The sequence below is a fragment of the Mus musculus genome, chromosome 11 (assembly GCF_000001635.26).
Source record: "Mus musculus strain C57BL/6J chromosome 11, GRCm38.p6 C57BL/6J".
NCBI classification, from domain to species: Eukaryota; Metazoa; Chordata; class Mammalia; order Rodentia; family Muridae; genus Mus; species Mus musculus.
The window spans coordinates 29,895,883-29,911,519 of record NC_000077.6 but is presented as its reverse complement, the minus strand read 5'-3'; the positions used below and the strand labels follow the sequence as shown (position 1 = coordinate 29,911,519).

Here is a 15,637-nt window from a genome sequence, read left to right as displayed (position 1 = left end):
CTTCTGGGTCCCTGTGTCTGCGTGGAACGGGGTTACACGGGTGGGCAAAGTGTGGATGAATGACAGACAGACACACACACAGGAGAGTTTGTGTGAAATCTGAATGTAATTTTTCAAATCGAACATCAGACTTTTTATGCAGAAGACAACAAGGTAGTTGGGTGACATACCCACAAGGTACAAATGAGGTAACCAGATGCTTAATGACTCTTACACAGAGCAGAGGAAATGAAAATGCAAAGACTGGCAGGAACTGGGCAATAAAATAACTGAGACAGAGTCAGCCCTATTTAAGGTCAGCTATAGTCTTAGAAGCCAGGTGTGAGAACTTTTCACTCCTAGGGCAAGGGCTTTCACACCCAAGTCATGGTTCTAACTAGGGAGTTCCATTCTAGCTAACCATCTCATGAATAATGCAATACTCTAAAACTACAGCCGGATCTACTTCCTAAACCATTGTAAATTCCTGTATATAGGTGTAACTCAGCTATAATTCTAAATATCTCTTCTGGTTTCTCCTACGGTCAGAAACTTCTTTTTTCCTTAGTGATGGTAAATTCCTGTGAAGGGCAGTGACCTAACTTTTACTCAAAGAGATAGTGTAATACCAGGGGCAGTACTGAATTCCAAGCCCAAGGTCTTGCTAAGGACGAACTAGGACTGTTGGAACACTGGCAGATGGCTTTAGCCATGTCAGAATTCAATCTTAAAAGGCACTTATGATAGGAAAATATTGAAAGAGAGCATGTGGATCCATACACTAGACTAACGCGGGAATGAAAGATTACTGTATGGGTAGGGAACGCTAGACTCCAGGAGGAGAGCTTCCTTGAAACTCTTTTGCCTCATGAGTGATTTTAAGCCTCTCGGCTTGTCCATTTGACTCGACCAGAGAGCGTAGCATTAAAGTCCTGTATCATCATCATGAGATGTGATTTTAAATCAGAGTTTTGCTTTTCTAATGTGTTGGGGTATCCAGGACTTTCTGTGGTGGGAGAGCTGGGTTCTGATGATGCCAAGAAGTCTTGGTTTCTGTTGCTTATGTTTTTGCCCTAGCCATCTGGTTATCTGTGGTGTTAGCTGGTCTTGCTGTTTCTGACTGTAGCTTGTCCCTCCTACAAGCCCATGTGTCAGTACTCCTGGGAGACCAGTTCTCTCCAGATGGAATTTGGGTATGGAGAGCTGTGGCACAGGGTCAGTTCAGGGTACAGACAGGAACTGGAAGGCTGGAATGAATTTTTACAGTCTCTCTGAGTGATTCTCACTCCCATTTGCCCATCCAGGTCCACCTAGAAGGAAAGCCCTTCTTCATGGTGTTAAAAGAGATCACTGTCCTGGCGATGGTGCTGTGCCCTAATGCCAAACATGTCCCCAGGAACTGAAATTAGAGCATACCTTTCCCTGTCTTAGGTCGTGCTAATGGGGGGTCATGGTGTTCAAATCAAGCCAGCTTTGGGTTTTCCATCTTCTAAATATGCCTCCACTGGGCCTTGGCAACTCCCCATTGAGTCCACATAGCTACAGTCTCCTTGTTCCAGCCCAATGACCTTGACCACCATTGAGGCATCACTGAGAGAAGCGCCAAGCACTCTGGGTAATGGGGAAATGAGGTTTCAAAGGTACATTAGAATCAAGAACATTTTTAATTGCTGCATTTAGAACAAGTACTCAAACTATTTATTTTAAATAATTGGATTTTCAAAATGTATTTTACATCAGATGATCAAGACTGATTATTGCTAATTAGGGGGCTTTGTCCAACCTGATAAGCAAGGCTTCTCTTTCCATGGCCCTGTTAATTCTCATTTCCCCTCCTCAACATATTTGGAAATTATTATGAGACTGTCTGACATCAGGAAGATAGACTCTGCCCTCCTGGACTGCTACAGAAACAAATCAATTTCTCCTCCTGGATAGGTTGGTGGAAGTCTTCCTCTGCAGAGCTTTCTATTGCCATAGTAACAGAAGATAGGATTTCCCATGGGAACTCAATTTATATACACACAGAGACAATCAGTCTCTTGAAGCTTGATCTGTTTCTTGTTGCTATGTGTATAATACAGTACATGCAATAAGCCAAGCAGGGAAAGGAAAGGAGAACCACACCAAACTGTTCAGTGTGGGTGTGGGATGAGCCTTCCTTTTGATTAAGACCTCTGGTGACAGGAGTCAATTTAAAATATTTTAATAGTAAAACAAAGCCATTGTTACATTTTGCAAGATTGGTAAAGAGGTCCAAGTTGTCTTAAAACTGCAAAGAATTAGATTTATGGACTTTGAGCTGTCAGATAGACTTGAAATGTAGGTTAGACTAGGTGTGCTGCCCATCTCAGAGTGACTCCCAGGAGAGCTGTGGTGAGTGAGGAGACAAGCTGTGGCTCGAAACACTTTGCAGGGTGCCAGTACTTTATGTTGGGATGATTTCCTTGTGTGAAGATACAGGAATTGCTTTGCCAAATGTGGGAGACGGTACCTTTCATCACAGTGGGTCATTACACAGTATGCAGACATCTGTGTCTTAGTCTAATGGTTGGTTTATAGGCATTACTGTGAGGTACGTGCTTAGGCATGGAACACTCTATAGAAGGAGCAAAGAGCCTTTATGATTTATAAAGGGATAGGCTTGGTTTTTTATGAGAAGAATCCATTCATAGAAATACACCCATTCTTTAAAATGCTTCTGAACTGACATTAAGGTATTTTGAGATTAAGAAGGAAGATCCTGTTGTTTTGATAGTTTTAAAGGAATCTTTTTAAACTATCACTTATTTTAAAATGTATTTTTTGTATTTAAAAATGTTTTTAATTACAATATATTACACCAATTTCCCTATTTCCTTTGCTACATCTAATCCCTCTTATATCCCCTCCCTCCAGCCCATCTCATATTCTGTACCCAAATTCTCTCGAATTGGTGAACATTTTTCTTTTAGTATTGTTTTATACACACACAGACACAGACAAAAAGACATACAGATACATACACACATGCAAGCAAGCCTGTGTTGATGCACAAATATATAACCTACTGAATCCATGTTTGTGATTTATGTATATGATTTTAGGGCTGACCTTTTGTACTGGATAAGCAGTTAGGGAACACATCCTTGGGAAAGGCTAATTCTCCCTCATTAGTCAGTAGTTGCTCCCTGTTCTTTGTTAAGGGGTTGGACCCAATGAAATCCCCACCCTCCTTTGCATTAGCAGGCCTATTTATATTGCTATTGTTCAAGTCTGTTAGGCAGCCATTTCTAGGAGACACAGTCTCACAGCACACTTCCTGATCTTCTGCCTCTTACAACCTTTCTGTCACCTCTTCTGAGATGTTCTCTGACCCTTAGGTGCAAAAGCTGTGTCATAGATATATCTGTTGTAGCTGGGTTCCCCACAGCCACTGGAAATGGTTCTCCTTGGAGTTCTTAAATGTATTCAAGGTGGGAGGAAAGGGACCTGAACACCTGTGATAGCCTAAACAAAATTAAGAACTGTGCTGCTCTAAACAGCATGCTGATGTTATATTCTTAATAACCCAGTTGTTGACATCATGAAGTTCTTTTTGCAAGCTGGTAAAATCACTTTGGAAATCAGTCTGGCAGTTCCTGAGAAAATTGGAAATAGTTCTACCTGAGGAGCCAGCTATACCACTCCTGGGCATATATCTAGAAGATGCTCTAAGATGTAGTAAGGACACATGTTCCACTATGTTCATAGCAGCCTTATTTATAATAGCCAGAAGCTGAAAAGAACCCAGATGTCCCTCAACAGAGGAATGAATACAGAAAATGTGGTACATTTACACAATGGAGTACTACTCAGCTATTAAACACAATGAATTCATGAAATTCTTAGGCAAATGGATGGAAGTATAAAATATCATCCAGAGTGAGGTAGCCCAATCACAAAATAATACACATGGTATGCACTCACTGATAAATGGATATTAGCCCAGAAGTTCATTCGGAATACCCAGCCCTTGTTCTAAGAAGCACATGTTGTGTGCAAGCTGGGGAAGGAGGCCTGAGACCTAGGGCTTAGAAAAGGAGAAATAGCTTACTTTTTGTTGTACTTAAGTGGTAAAGGAGGAACCTGGAGAAATGAGAATCATGGGCTGGGAAGAGGTAGTTTCAAGAAAAGCATAAAATAACTTTGATTTTAAAAACCTAATTGCAATGGGAGATTTTAAATCCATCTAATAAATGTGTGGGCATAAGAGAACATCTGAGATAGTTAACCCTACAGTAAAGGCCCCATATATTCAAACAGGAGTGTTTGGTAGAAATACTGAGTAATTTTGATAAGTCTAAATCATGAAAATCTCTCTGCCATCTTTGTTTGGTTTGGCTTGTTTATCACTATAACAACACAGCTGAGGAAGGAAAAGGAGAAAACTTATTGTGACTATGGCTTTGAAGATTTCAGTCCATGCTTACCAGGCCCAATGTTAGGGCAAAAGGGTATTGTGCAGTAATGGTGGCCAGGAAGTAGAGGAAAATACCAAAGAAAAGACAAGCCTCCAGTGACCTTCCTCCAACTACTTCCCAGTCCCAGGTTTTGGGAGCCACTTCCAAATAATGCTGTCTAAGTTAGAGACCATTAAGGGTTTAATCCACTGATTAAGTCAAAGCCCTCACAACTCACCTTCCACAAATACACCTTGCTGTATTGGGAACCAATCCTTCAGTGCACATTGGAGAATACTTAATATTGAAACCATAATAGCCTCTTTAAAGGTTGTTCACAGCCTTTTCTTCCAATAATTTTCCTCCCTCAAACAACTCAGGGCTGGCTCACCCACTCCAGCAACAGCATTTTTTTAAAAATTAAAGTCAAAAGCTAGGTTGAATGTTTAATAATATTTGGAAAATCAGTAAATAAATATGTCTTAACTAAACTTATAGGGCCAGATAAAATATATTATTAGAGAATTGAGACCATGGTTAATATAGACTTTTAAGGGAACTAAATAGGTAAAAATTAGATAAAGTTTTACTAAGTTTATCTTGCCAAAGCTGAGCACTTGATTTTATGATAATCAGGCAGTTGGCTGCTTTGGGAACAGATAGACTCTTTGTTCTGAGATCATCTGGTTTGATGATTTAAAATAAACAAATTGGGGTAAAGGATGATCAATAGATATTGGCTTTTGTTCAAATAGAGAATGTGGAAAAAAGGCCTTTTTCTTTTTCAGCCTTGCCTTACACCCAGATAAAACTCTGATTGCAACTGGCCAGGTTGGGAAGGAGCCATATATATGCATATGGAATTCCTATAATGTCCATACTGTGTCTATTCTTAAAGATGTCCATACACACGGAGTTGCATGCCTGGCTTTTGACTCGGATGGACAGGTACGTATCTTTCTAATTTATGTTTTCTTTGATTAGTCCTTAAATTTACCTAAAATTACAATATAAACAGCTACCAATATTTGCTGATTACCCTTGGCAGCCTCCTAGAATTTCTCATTGTTGGTTCTTTGTCAGGCTAGTGGTGTTGGTTCATCACTCTCAACAGGCTCCAGTTTTGGTTTTCCTATTCCCACTTTACTATCTGGTTAAAAAGCTCCATAAAGGAATTCATAAAGTTAAGTCCAATAGGGTTCACCAACCTGATCTTGTCACCTGTTATTAGCATCCCACCTTCGACCCAGGCTGAACCAAGTCATTTGCACAGCCCTCACATCCTGGTCAAATGCTGTTCTGGGCTTCAGGTGGTCACTGGACCTCCTAGGGATCTATTCTATACTCCTTTTGATTCTACTTTGAGGTTACTTCTAATCCCTTCTTCTTTCCACCCACCAGTTCCCTTCTAATTCAAGCAGTCAGCAATTCCTGTGTGTTTATACTTTTCTTTTTAATAATTCTCACATGTATTCCACCCTTCCCCCACTTTCAGACCCATTCCTTTACACTCCAAGTCAGAGCCATGTATAATGTTATTTAAACATTGTCCAAATTAATATCCTCACAATTCTTATCTATTTAATAATTTACCATCTATTACTATTTCATGCATATGTGTGCATGTGTATCACATTCATGCCTGGAGTTCAGAAGAAGGCATCATATCCCCTAGGACTAGAGTTACAGATGGTTGTGAACCACTACATGGGTGCTAAGAAACAACCTGAGGTCCTAGAGCACAAAACAGTATTCTAGGCCACTTAGCCATCTCTCCAGCTTCTTCTGCACAGTTTCTTAGTAATTAATTTCACTAGCTGAAAATGTCAAAGTATCTTAAAGCCAACAGAGCTTAAAATAGCATTGAATGAAGTACAAACACTTGAGGTGAGCATTCTCTGTTAACCAGCTTTTTCTACCCATATTCTCCACATAGTCAGGTAAGTCAGGGTGGACGGTGCCTTTGTAGTTGCATACCCTGGGCCATGCTCCAATCCTCATCTGAAGTTTGCTATTTGCCTGCTTTGTCCTCTTGGAAAATGCCACAAAGGCATGAAACATTCCCAGTCCCCACAAGTTATGCCTCCTTCCTTGGACATACAGCAACACTGGCAGAAAGGAGATAAATGTATCTTTAAAAAGTGAATGGGAGCACAGAGGGCTTCTTTCTGGCTCTAGCTTCATTCACATGTTGCTAAGCTTACAGCTTTCCGCTCCAGCCTTCACCTTTCCCTACATAGCGTCCCTTCTGCTGTATCTTTCATCCTTTGTATAGCAATTATTTTATTCAGTCAGTGTTTAGCTAATTCCAGTGTTCATTCTGTAAGTCAGTGTCATAGAAAAACGAGTGAAATTTAACCTAGACATTCAAACTAAGAGTAGAAGAAAAACCCTTATGTGATGATGAGTTGACCTGGCTTGAATCATTTTAAGGTAACTAATATTGTGCCATCTTCTGCTGTTGTAAGAGAGCGTGTTGTGAGAGAGAACAGGCATTGATATGAATGGCTGAACTGGATGAGTTATGGACAGTGAGAATGGCCACAGATGTAGGCGGACATGCCCACTCACGTGCATATTCTCTCACTCTTTAATCTATTTTAGCAAACACCTATACCAAATTTTGTTCTACAGTATCACAAACATGCTTTGCACTGGAGGGAAATCCAGCTGTAACTACGAGTTCTTTGCTCTTTTTAATTATCCTTTTTTTTTCCATTTTATTCATCCATTTCCTTTTGGATTCCTGGCTATTTCTCTTGAGGTTCTATTTTTACAGGTGGGGAGCTGTGTGGACTCTGCGGGTTTTAACTGTTAATGGAGAAAAGTATCCTATTAGCTATTGTGATGGTTTATATATCCTTGGACCAGGGAGTGGCACCATCTGAAGGTGTGGCCTTGTGGAATAGGTGTGACCTGGTTGGAATGGGTGTGTCACTGTGGGTGTGAGTATAAGATCCTCACCCTAGTTGCCTGGAAGTCAGTCTTCCACTAGCAGCCTTTGGATGAAGACAGAACTCTCAGCTCTACCTGCACCATGCCTGCCTGGATACTGCCATGCACCCACCTTGATGATAATGGACTGAACCTCTGAACCTGTAAGCCAGCCCCAATTAAATGTTGTTTTTTATAAGACTTGCCTTGGTCATGGTGTCTGTTCACAGCAGTAAAACCCTAACTAAGACAGCCATGATGAATATTTTGGTTTACTGATGCTTATTTCTTCAGGCCTGCTGTATTCTTTGGGCAGAGTCCACTGAACTCCAATAATACCAAGGAAATGACAAATTTATCATTACCTCAAAATTGACAAAAGCAATAGAAATGCTATCCCCAGTAACTGAACAAATAAATGAACAAAACAGGTTTGTTTTGTTTTTTAAACTCAGGAAAAGTGAATGTAACTGCTAATGTTTGTAAACTGATTTTCCATTAAAAATAAGCTGAATAAAATTCACCCATTCCAATATTCTTGTATTGATGAAAATATAAATGATGTTTTATAATTTAATTAATTTTTAAGAGTTTGAAAGTTTATACTAGAAAAACCATTGAGTATTGTAAGCAGAACTTAGTATGTCCGTATGATTGGACCTTGGAACACAAGACTGCGAAGAGAAGCCTGGACAGTAGAGATTTGGCTCATAGGACTTGAGACAGGAGTAAGAATTCTACCAGGAACTGGATGAGAGGTCATTGATGTGATACTCCAGCAATGAATTTGGCTGCACCCACCTGTGTCCTGGCATTCGGTGAAGCTGAATACTAGAGTAATGAGTAATTTGTCTGGTGGAGCAAAGTTGAAGACAGGATAGCATTCAGGTTGTGGTGTGATTACCCCTCACCAGCTTTATCCAGGTCGGTGCGAAGGAGGAACAAATAAAACAGAAAGAATTTTAAAAATGCATAATTTGATGAGAAAAAGACCTTAACCAAGTTCAAAGTTGCTGCCAAGGTATGTGCTAAAGAAACGAGGCTGAGACTGTTCCTGAGAACCCGCCGTTCTGCACAGGACACTGAGAGCAAACTGTGACTGAGAACCGGCCGTTCTGCACAGGACCCTGAGAGCTTGCCCCACTAACTCCACAGCAAGACTCCACTCATTAAAGGCCCCAACCGTGAAAATGCAAAGTAATTTGAAACTGTGGAGCCTGTGCCTTGAAGGCATCTGAAGTGTTTTTCTATTCCTTGAAAGCAAATGCCAGGAGAGTTTTCCCAGAGTGAGAAAACAGAGGCTGTCATTGAGGAAGCCAGGACTCACAGAATTTAATAGTATTGTGTGCATGGTAATATTTTTGCAAACATGGAAAATGCAAGTTTGAGCTAGTCATAAAATCTTTAGGAGAGAAACACTGAGCCCAGGCATCATGTCATGTCCTACAAGGAGGCCCTGAAAAGGTCATTTGTGCAGTTGAAGCTCAGTTACAGTGGAGATCCCAGAATATTGAAGATGTCACAACCATGGGACATCTGTTGAGGACAACTTCAGGCACAAAGTACAGCCAGGCCAAGAGAGAGAAATATGTGTCTGCAGGCAACAGAGCTGGAGGGTGGAGATACCCAAGACTTTTAGGACTCGGATAATTCCAGCACAAGCCCCTGATATCAGACATGAACTTCAGGATGTGGTCTTGAACTTCACTGGCTCAGCCTTTCCTTGTGGTGCTTGGTTTCTTCCCTTTGGAACGTGAGTGTTTACACTGTGCCTTTGCACACTTAAAAGTGTGCAACTTAAAAAAAAAACTGTACAGGGCTTCATCGTTAAGAGATTGCTTGACTCTCTGGAGAAACTCGGCCATTATACCTATTAATAGTGCTAGAACTGTAAATAACTATGGTAGGAATTTTTGATGTTGAACCGAATACACTTGTATAGATGGCTGTGAGCCTGTGAGGCCAAGGAGAAGATTATGGCTGAACAGTAGTTTGTTTGGGAGTATGTTGATGAGGGTAGAGTAGTAATGGTTAATACTGTCAGCTAGACACAATTTTGAATCACTTAAGAGATGAGCCTCTGGTGTGCCTGTGAGTGGTTCTCTAAATTAGGTTAATTGCGATGGAACAACTCTCCTGAACTGTGGGTAGTGCCATTCTGTGGGCTGGTGCCCTGGACTGAATAGAGAGGCAGCAAGGAGCGTTCTCTGCTTTCTGTTTCCTGACTTTGGATGCAGTGAGACCTGCTCCTGCCACCCTCTTCCCTGCCACGATAAACTGTATCCCTAGATCTGTGAGCCAGAACAAAGCCTCCCTTCCGGAAGTTGCTTTCATCAGTCATTTTATCACAGCAACATGACAAGTAGGTAAAAACTCCGAAATGTATTCAGTGAGAAATGTGAACCCACATATCTCTGTATTACCATAGTCCGAATCACTGGATTTCTCTGATTTCACCTAACTCATGCAGTTTGACAAGATAAATGCTAATTTTGTACTCACTTCAAAAATGAGAAAACTAAAATTTATGGATGTTGATTAATTTTCCAAAGTATTTTTTGTTTTACCCAATTATTTATGCATCTTTAAACCCTCATCAGAGAAGTTTCTTTTTTCAGAAAATGGTGGTTAACTAAGAGATCACAACTGTCCAAGACACAGAAAATAGGAGACTTGAAGATTGCTCAGCCCTAAATGGAACATATTTGATACATTCCTGGCTTGAGCATCATTTTAGATGAAGGGGAAGAAATATTGTAAGGGTCAGATGCAGTGAAAAAATGCAAGGAAATCCTCTGGACACAGCAGGGCAGCTACACATGTGAACTCATAGTAGCAGTGATAGCACACATAAGACCTGTACAAGGCCGAGCTAGGCAAACCCAGTGTAGAGAGGGCAGTTGAACACAAAATTCTACTCCTTTCTGCATTGTTGGCAATTGATAGCTGTTGAGAGAGAGAGAATCAGTTTTCTCTAAGAGTGTAGCCCCTGGTAAGTCAACTGTGCTCCAATAGATGGGAACACATCGGGGAATATTTGGACAACATAAGTCACTCTTGATGGCTGGGGAAATTCAAAAGATGCAAAGTTGGATGAATAGGGAAAGGAGAAGAAGATATATATAATCAAAATACACGGATGAAATTCTCAAGAGATAATAAATTATCTTACATTCCCAAGGCCTGCCATCTGGCTAATTAGAAAACAAATAAGCCAAGATCAGGAATTCAAGGCCCATACCTGAACATGATAAAAACAATCTACAGCAAACCAATAGCCAACATCAAAGTAAATGGTGAGAAGCTGGAAGCAATCCCACTAAAATCAGGGACTAGACAAGACTGTCCACTCTCACCCTACCTATTCAACATGGTACTTGAAGTCCTTGCCAGAGCAATTAGACAACAAAAGGAGATCAAGCGGATACAAATTGGAAAGGAAGAAGTCAAAATATCACTCTTTTCAGATGATGTGATAGTATATATAAGTGACCCTAAAAATTCCACCAGAGAACACCTAAGCCTGATAAACAGCTTCAATGAAGTAGTCTGATATAAAATTAACTCAAGTCAATGGCCTTTCTGTACACAAAGGATAAACAGGCTGAGAAAGAAATTAGGGAAACAACACCCTTCTCAATAGTCACAAATAATATAAAATACCTTGGCGTGACTCTAACTAAGGAAGTGAAAGATCTGTATGATAAGAACTTCAAGTCTCTGAATAAAGAAATTAAAGAAGATCTCAGAAGATGGAAAGATCTCCAATGCTCATGGATTGGCAGGATCAACATTGTAAAAATGGCTTTCTTGCCAAAAGCAATCTACAGATTCAATGCAATCCCCATCAAAATTCCAACTCAATTCTTCAATGAGTTAGAAAGGGCAATCGGCAGATTCATCAGGAATAACAAAAAACCTAGGGTAGCAAAAATTCTTCTTAAGGATAAAAGAACCTCTGGTGGAATCACCATGCCGGACCTAAAACTGTACTACAGAGCAATTGTGATAAAAACTGCATGGTACTGGTATAGTGACAGACAAGTAGACCAATGGAACAGAATTGAAGACCCAGAGATGAACCCACACACCTATGGTCACTTGATCTTTGACAAGGGAGCTAAAACCTTCCAGTGGAAAAAAGACAGCATTTTCAACAAATGGTGCTGGCACGACTGTCAGTTATCATGTAGAAGAATGCGAATTGATCCATTTCTATCTCCTTGTACTAAGGTCAAATCTAAGTGGATTAAGGAACTCCACATAAAACCAGAGACACTGAAACTTATAGAGGAGAAAGTAGGGAAAAGCCTCGAAGACATGGGTACAGGGGAAAAATTCCTGAATAGAACAGCAATGGCTTGTGCTGTAAGATCGAGAGTCGATAAATGGGACCTCATAAAATTGCAAAGCTTCTGCAAAGCAAAAGACACCATCAATAAGACAAAAAGGCCACCAACAGATTGGGAAAGGATCTTTACCTATCTCAAATGGGATAAGGGGACTAATATCCAATATATATAAAGAACTCAAGAAGGTGGACTCCAGAAAATCAAATAACCCCATTAAAAATGGAGCTCAGAACTGAACAAAGATTTCTCACCTGAGGAATACCGAATGGCTGAGAAGCACCTGAAAAAATGTTCAACATCCTTAATCATCAGGGAAATGCAAATCAAAACAACCCTGAGATTCCACTTCACTCCAGTCAGAGTGGCTAAGATCAAAAACTCAGGTGACAGCAGATACTGGCGAGGATGTGGAGAAAGGGGAACACTCCTCCATTGTTGCTGGGATTGCAAGCTTGTACAACCACTCTGGAAATCAGTCTGGCGGTTCCTCAGAAAATTGGACATAGTACTACCGGAGGATCCAGCAATACCTCTCCTGGGCATATATCCAGAAGATGTCCCAACCGGTAAGAAGGACACATGCTCCACTATGTTCATAGCAGCCTTATTTATAATAGCCAGAAGCTGGAAAGAACCCAGATGCCCCTCAACAGAGGAATGGATACAGAAAATGTGGTACATTTACACAATGGAATACTACTCAGCTATTAAAAAAATGAATTTATGAAATTCCTAGGCAAATGGATGGACCTGGAGGGCATCATCCTGCGTGAGGTAACCCAATCACAAAGGAACTCGCACAATATGTACTCACTGATAAGTGGATATTAGCCCAGAAACTTAGGATACTGAAGATATAAGATACAACTTGCTAAACGCATAAAATTCAAGAAGAAGGAAGACCAAAGTGTGGACACTTTACCCCTTCCTAGAAATGGGAACAAAACACCCATGGAAGGAGTTACAGAGACAAAATTTGGAGCTGTGACAAAAAGATGGACCATCTAGTGATTGCCATATGCAGGGATCCATCCCATAATCAGCTTCCAAACGCTGACACCATTGCACACACTAGCAAAATTTTGCTGAAAGGACCCAGATGTAGCTCTCTCTTGTGAGACTATGCCAGGGCCTAGCAAATACAGAAGTGGATGATCACAGTCAGCTATTGGATGGGTCACACGACCCCCAATGCAGGAGCTAGAGATATTACCCAAGGAGCTAAAGGGAACTGCAACCCTATAGGTGGAACAACAATATGAACTAACCAGTACCCCGGAGCTCTTGTCTCTAGCTGCATATGCATCAAAAGATGGCCTAGTCGGCCATCACTGCAAAGAGAGGCCCATTGGACTTGCCAACTTTATATGCCCCAGTACAGGGGAACACCAGGGCCAAAAGTGGTAGGGGATTAGGGGGGTGGGTATGGGGGACCTTTGGGATAGCATTGAAAATGTAAATGAGGAAAATACCTAATTAAAAAAAATGGAAAAAAAAAGGAAAAAAAAAAAAAAAAGAAAACAAATAAGCCGAGTTTACTTACTGAGAGCCAAGACCTCTTAACATGTGGCTCTGCCTCCTAAGAGGCATCCTGCAGGAACCCCTATATCAGTGTTACTTACACCTACCTGCCTTTGGTGCTGTTCATTTTGCCTGTAATTAAAAGTTGAGTTTGACTGTGAGGACAAGATGTGACCTCAAAGGATGAGTAGCATATAACATGTTCCTTTTATTAGGATTATATATCCTTATGCAGTTGAGCTGTTTGTGAAACTATATAAATTAAGGACAAAATCAAGCTCATTTATTGGATTTTTTTTTTCTGTATGTGTTTGTCAGACTCTTGAAACTATACAGTGTGATGAAGATGCTTAGACTGTAGAATTCATACTTCCCTAAATCTTGCAGTAAAAAAAAAACAAAATCTAAGTATGGAGGCACACGTCTATAATCTCAGCAGTCAGGTGACTAAGGCAAGAGGATGGCCATGAATTTGAGGCCAGCCTGGTCTACAGAGTGAGTTTTAGGTCAGCTTGAGTTAGAGTGAGATCAGATGTGAAATTTTTTTAGAGAGGATTTCATAATGCAATTCACTAAGGATGCCAGGCTGACTGTGGAGTTGTAAATCCTCCGTCTGCGCCTCCTGGGGTCTGAGTTTATAAGTCATCATTCTGATCTTCCATAGTAAAATTTAAATGATTATTAATTCCCGCCTTCAAGCTGTCTTCTCAAGGGTTTTGCTGGCCTGTGAGAAACTTTACAGACTTTTCATGTTTGGATCCTGTGGTCAAAAAGAATGAATGAGTGTGATATTGTAGGACTGCAGTGTCCGTGAGACCTACTGGAGGCCATCTAGTGTGGGGATTAGGATGAGTTTGGGTTCAATGCCTAGTCCCTGGTAGATAATCAGTAACTATTCATTGAAAGTAGGTGTGAATAACAAGAAATCATCTCATTACTTTCAGATATTAAATTATTCAAATTATTCTTTCTTTTGTTCTTTCTTTTTTCCTTTTTTTCTCTCCTTCCCTCATTCCTTTCTTTTTTTTCTTTTTCTTTTTTTTTTTTTTCTTTTCCTTTTTTTCCTTCAGCATTTAGCCTCTGTGGGATTAGATGCCAAAAACACAGTCTGCATTTGGGACTGGAGAAAGGGAAAACTTCTGGCCTCAGCTACTGGCCATTCTGACCGGGTAAGACCTTTGCGGATCTGTAGAGTATGTCATTTTATGTCTTTAAACGTAAATTTGCCATATATAAACTTTCTCCTGCGTGTTTAACTGATTAATATGATTTAGTTATGATTAGTGGTTAACGATTGTTATTCAGGAGCAAAACAGATGTTCAGTGCTGGAGTTTGATTTATTATAAACTCAAAATAGAACAGAATTTGAAATTATAGTAGTAGTTTGACTCCTGGAAATGGTTGTTAGAAAATATTCACAAAAATATTACTAAAAGTGTTTGTATTTGATTTGTGATTTCCTAATTCTGAATGTAAACTATGGTCTGATTGTCATTAATACTGAATTTAGTATGATCTAAAATGGTAACCTCATGCAGGCATGCCTGGCAAGATCAGGGATTATGTGGGCACAGCCTATACCTTACCAGACACTACTTTCTTTATGGACTACATAATTGTATAACTTGATTTCTTTATTGCCTTGCTCTCTAGTTCCTTACCTTCCTTTTTGGTATTTGTTGTAATTGTCCTTGTCTAATGAGGTCCCAGTTAAACACCATCGTCATCATCTTACTTAATATTAGTTCTGAAAATTGTTTCTAATGGTGTGATTACACGATAAAGGAGCCTCACACTGGTTGCAAGTTCCCTTCCAGAATCAAGTCTTCGGAAAACCCCAGACTGACCATTAGTAGAACTCAAGCCAAGTGTTGGAAAAGGGTCAGGATTCCTTTGATCAACTGGCTCCTAACTGTAGCTGCATGTGTAACACCCATAAGGAGCTTTGCAGCCTAGTGATGAGGGCTCTGCTCTCAGGAATTTGAATTTTACTGAAACAGTTTTCTAGTGCTGTGACAAAATGCCTAAGAAAATAAAAGAGGAAGGATTGATTTGGGCTCATGGTGTCAGTGATGTTGGTCCAGGCTTATTTAGCTGCTTCCTGCTGGGCCTATAGTGAGGCAGCACATTTTTGGCAAAACACCTTGGCAGTGACGAGCCTCTCATCTGAGAACCAGACAACCTGGAACAAATCACACACTCTTGAAACACACCCTCCACATACTGACCCAATTCCTCCAACCAGCCTCTCTCTCTCTTCAACTCTGCTCCAGTGAACTCATCAATATATAATGAAATTAGCACCCTGTGAGGCAGCCACTTTTCAAGAGTGGTCCCACTGGGGAAAGTGCTCACCAGTGAGCCTTCCGAGGTACTACTTCATGTGTAAGCAGTTACTGTACTGTGTGAAGGGCTTAGGTTAGTAGTTC

At 40.4% G+C, this 15,637-nt stretch overlaps 1 protein-coding gene across 8 annotated transcripts in view; it reads left to right on the top strand.

Moving 5' to 3' along the window:
- Eml6 (echinoderm microtubule associated protein like 6) overlaps nt 1-15,637 on the top strand; it is a 283,002-nt gene that overhangs the window by 114,526 nt on the left and 152,839 nt on the right. For 7 of the 8 annotated variants that reach the window (XR_001779999.2, XM_017314513.2, XM_017314516.2 and 4 more), the window contains exons 3-4: nt 5,189-5,348; nt 14,278-14,376. Coding sequence is in view for 7 of the 8 variants with exons in the window: in XM_017314513.2 (XP_017170002.1) it covers nt 5,189-5,348; nt 14,278-14,376 (259 nt within the window). In the remaining variant the exon portion in view is untranslated. The remainder of the gene's footprint in view (nt 1-5,188; nt 5,349-14,277; nt 14,377-15,637) is intronic. The other variant, XM_017314517.2, reaches the window with a different exon arrangement.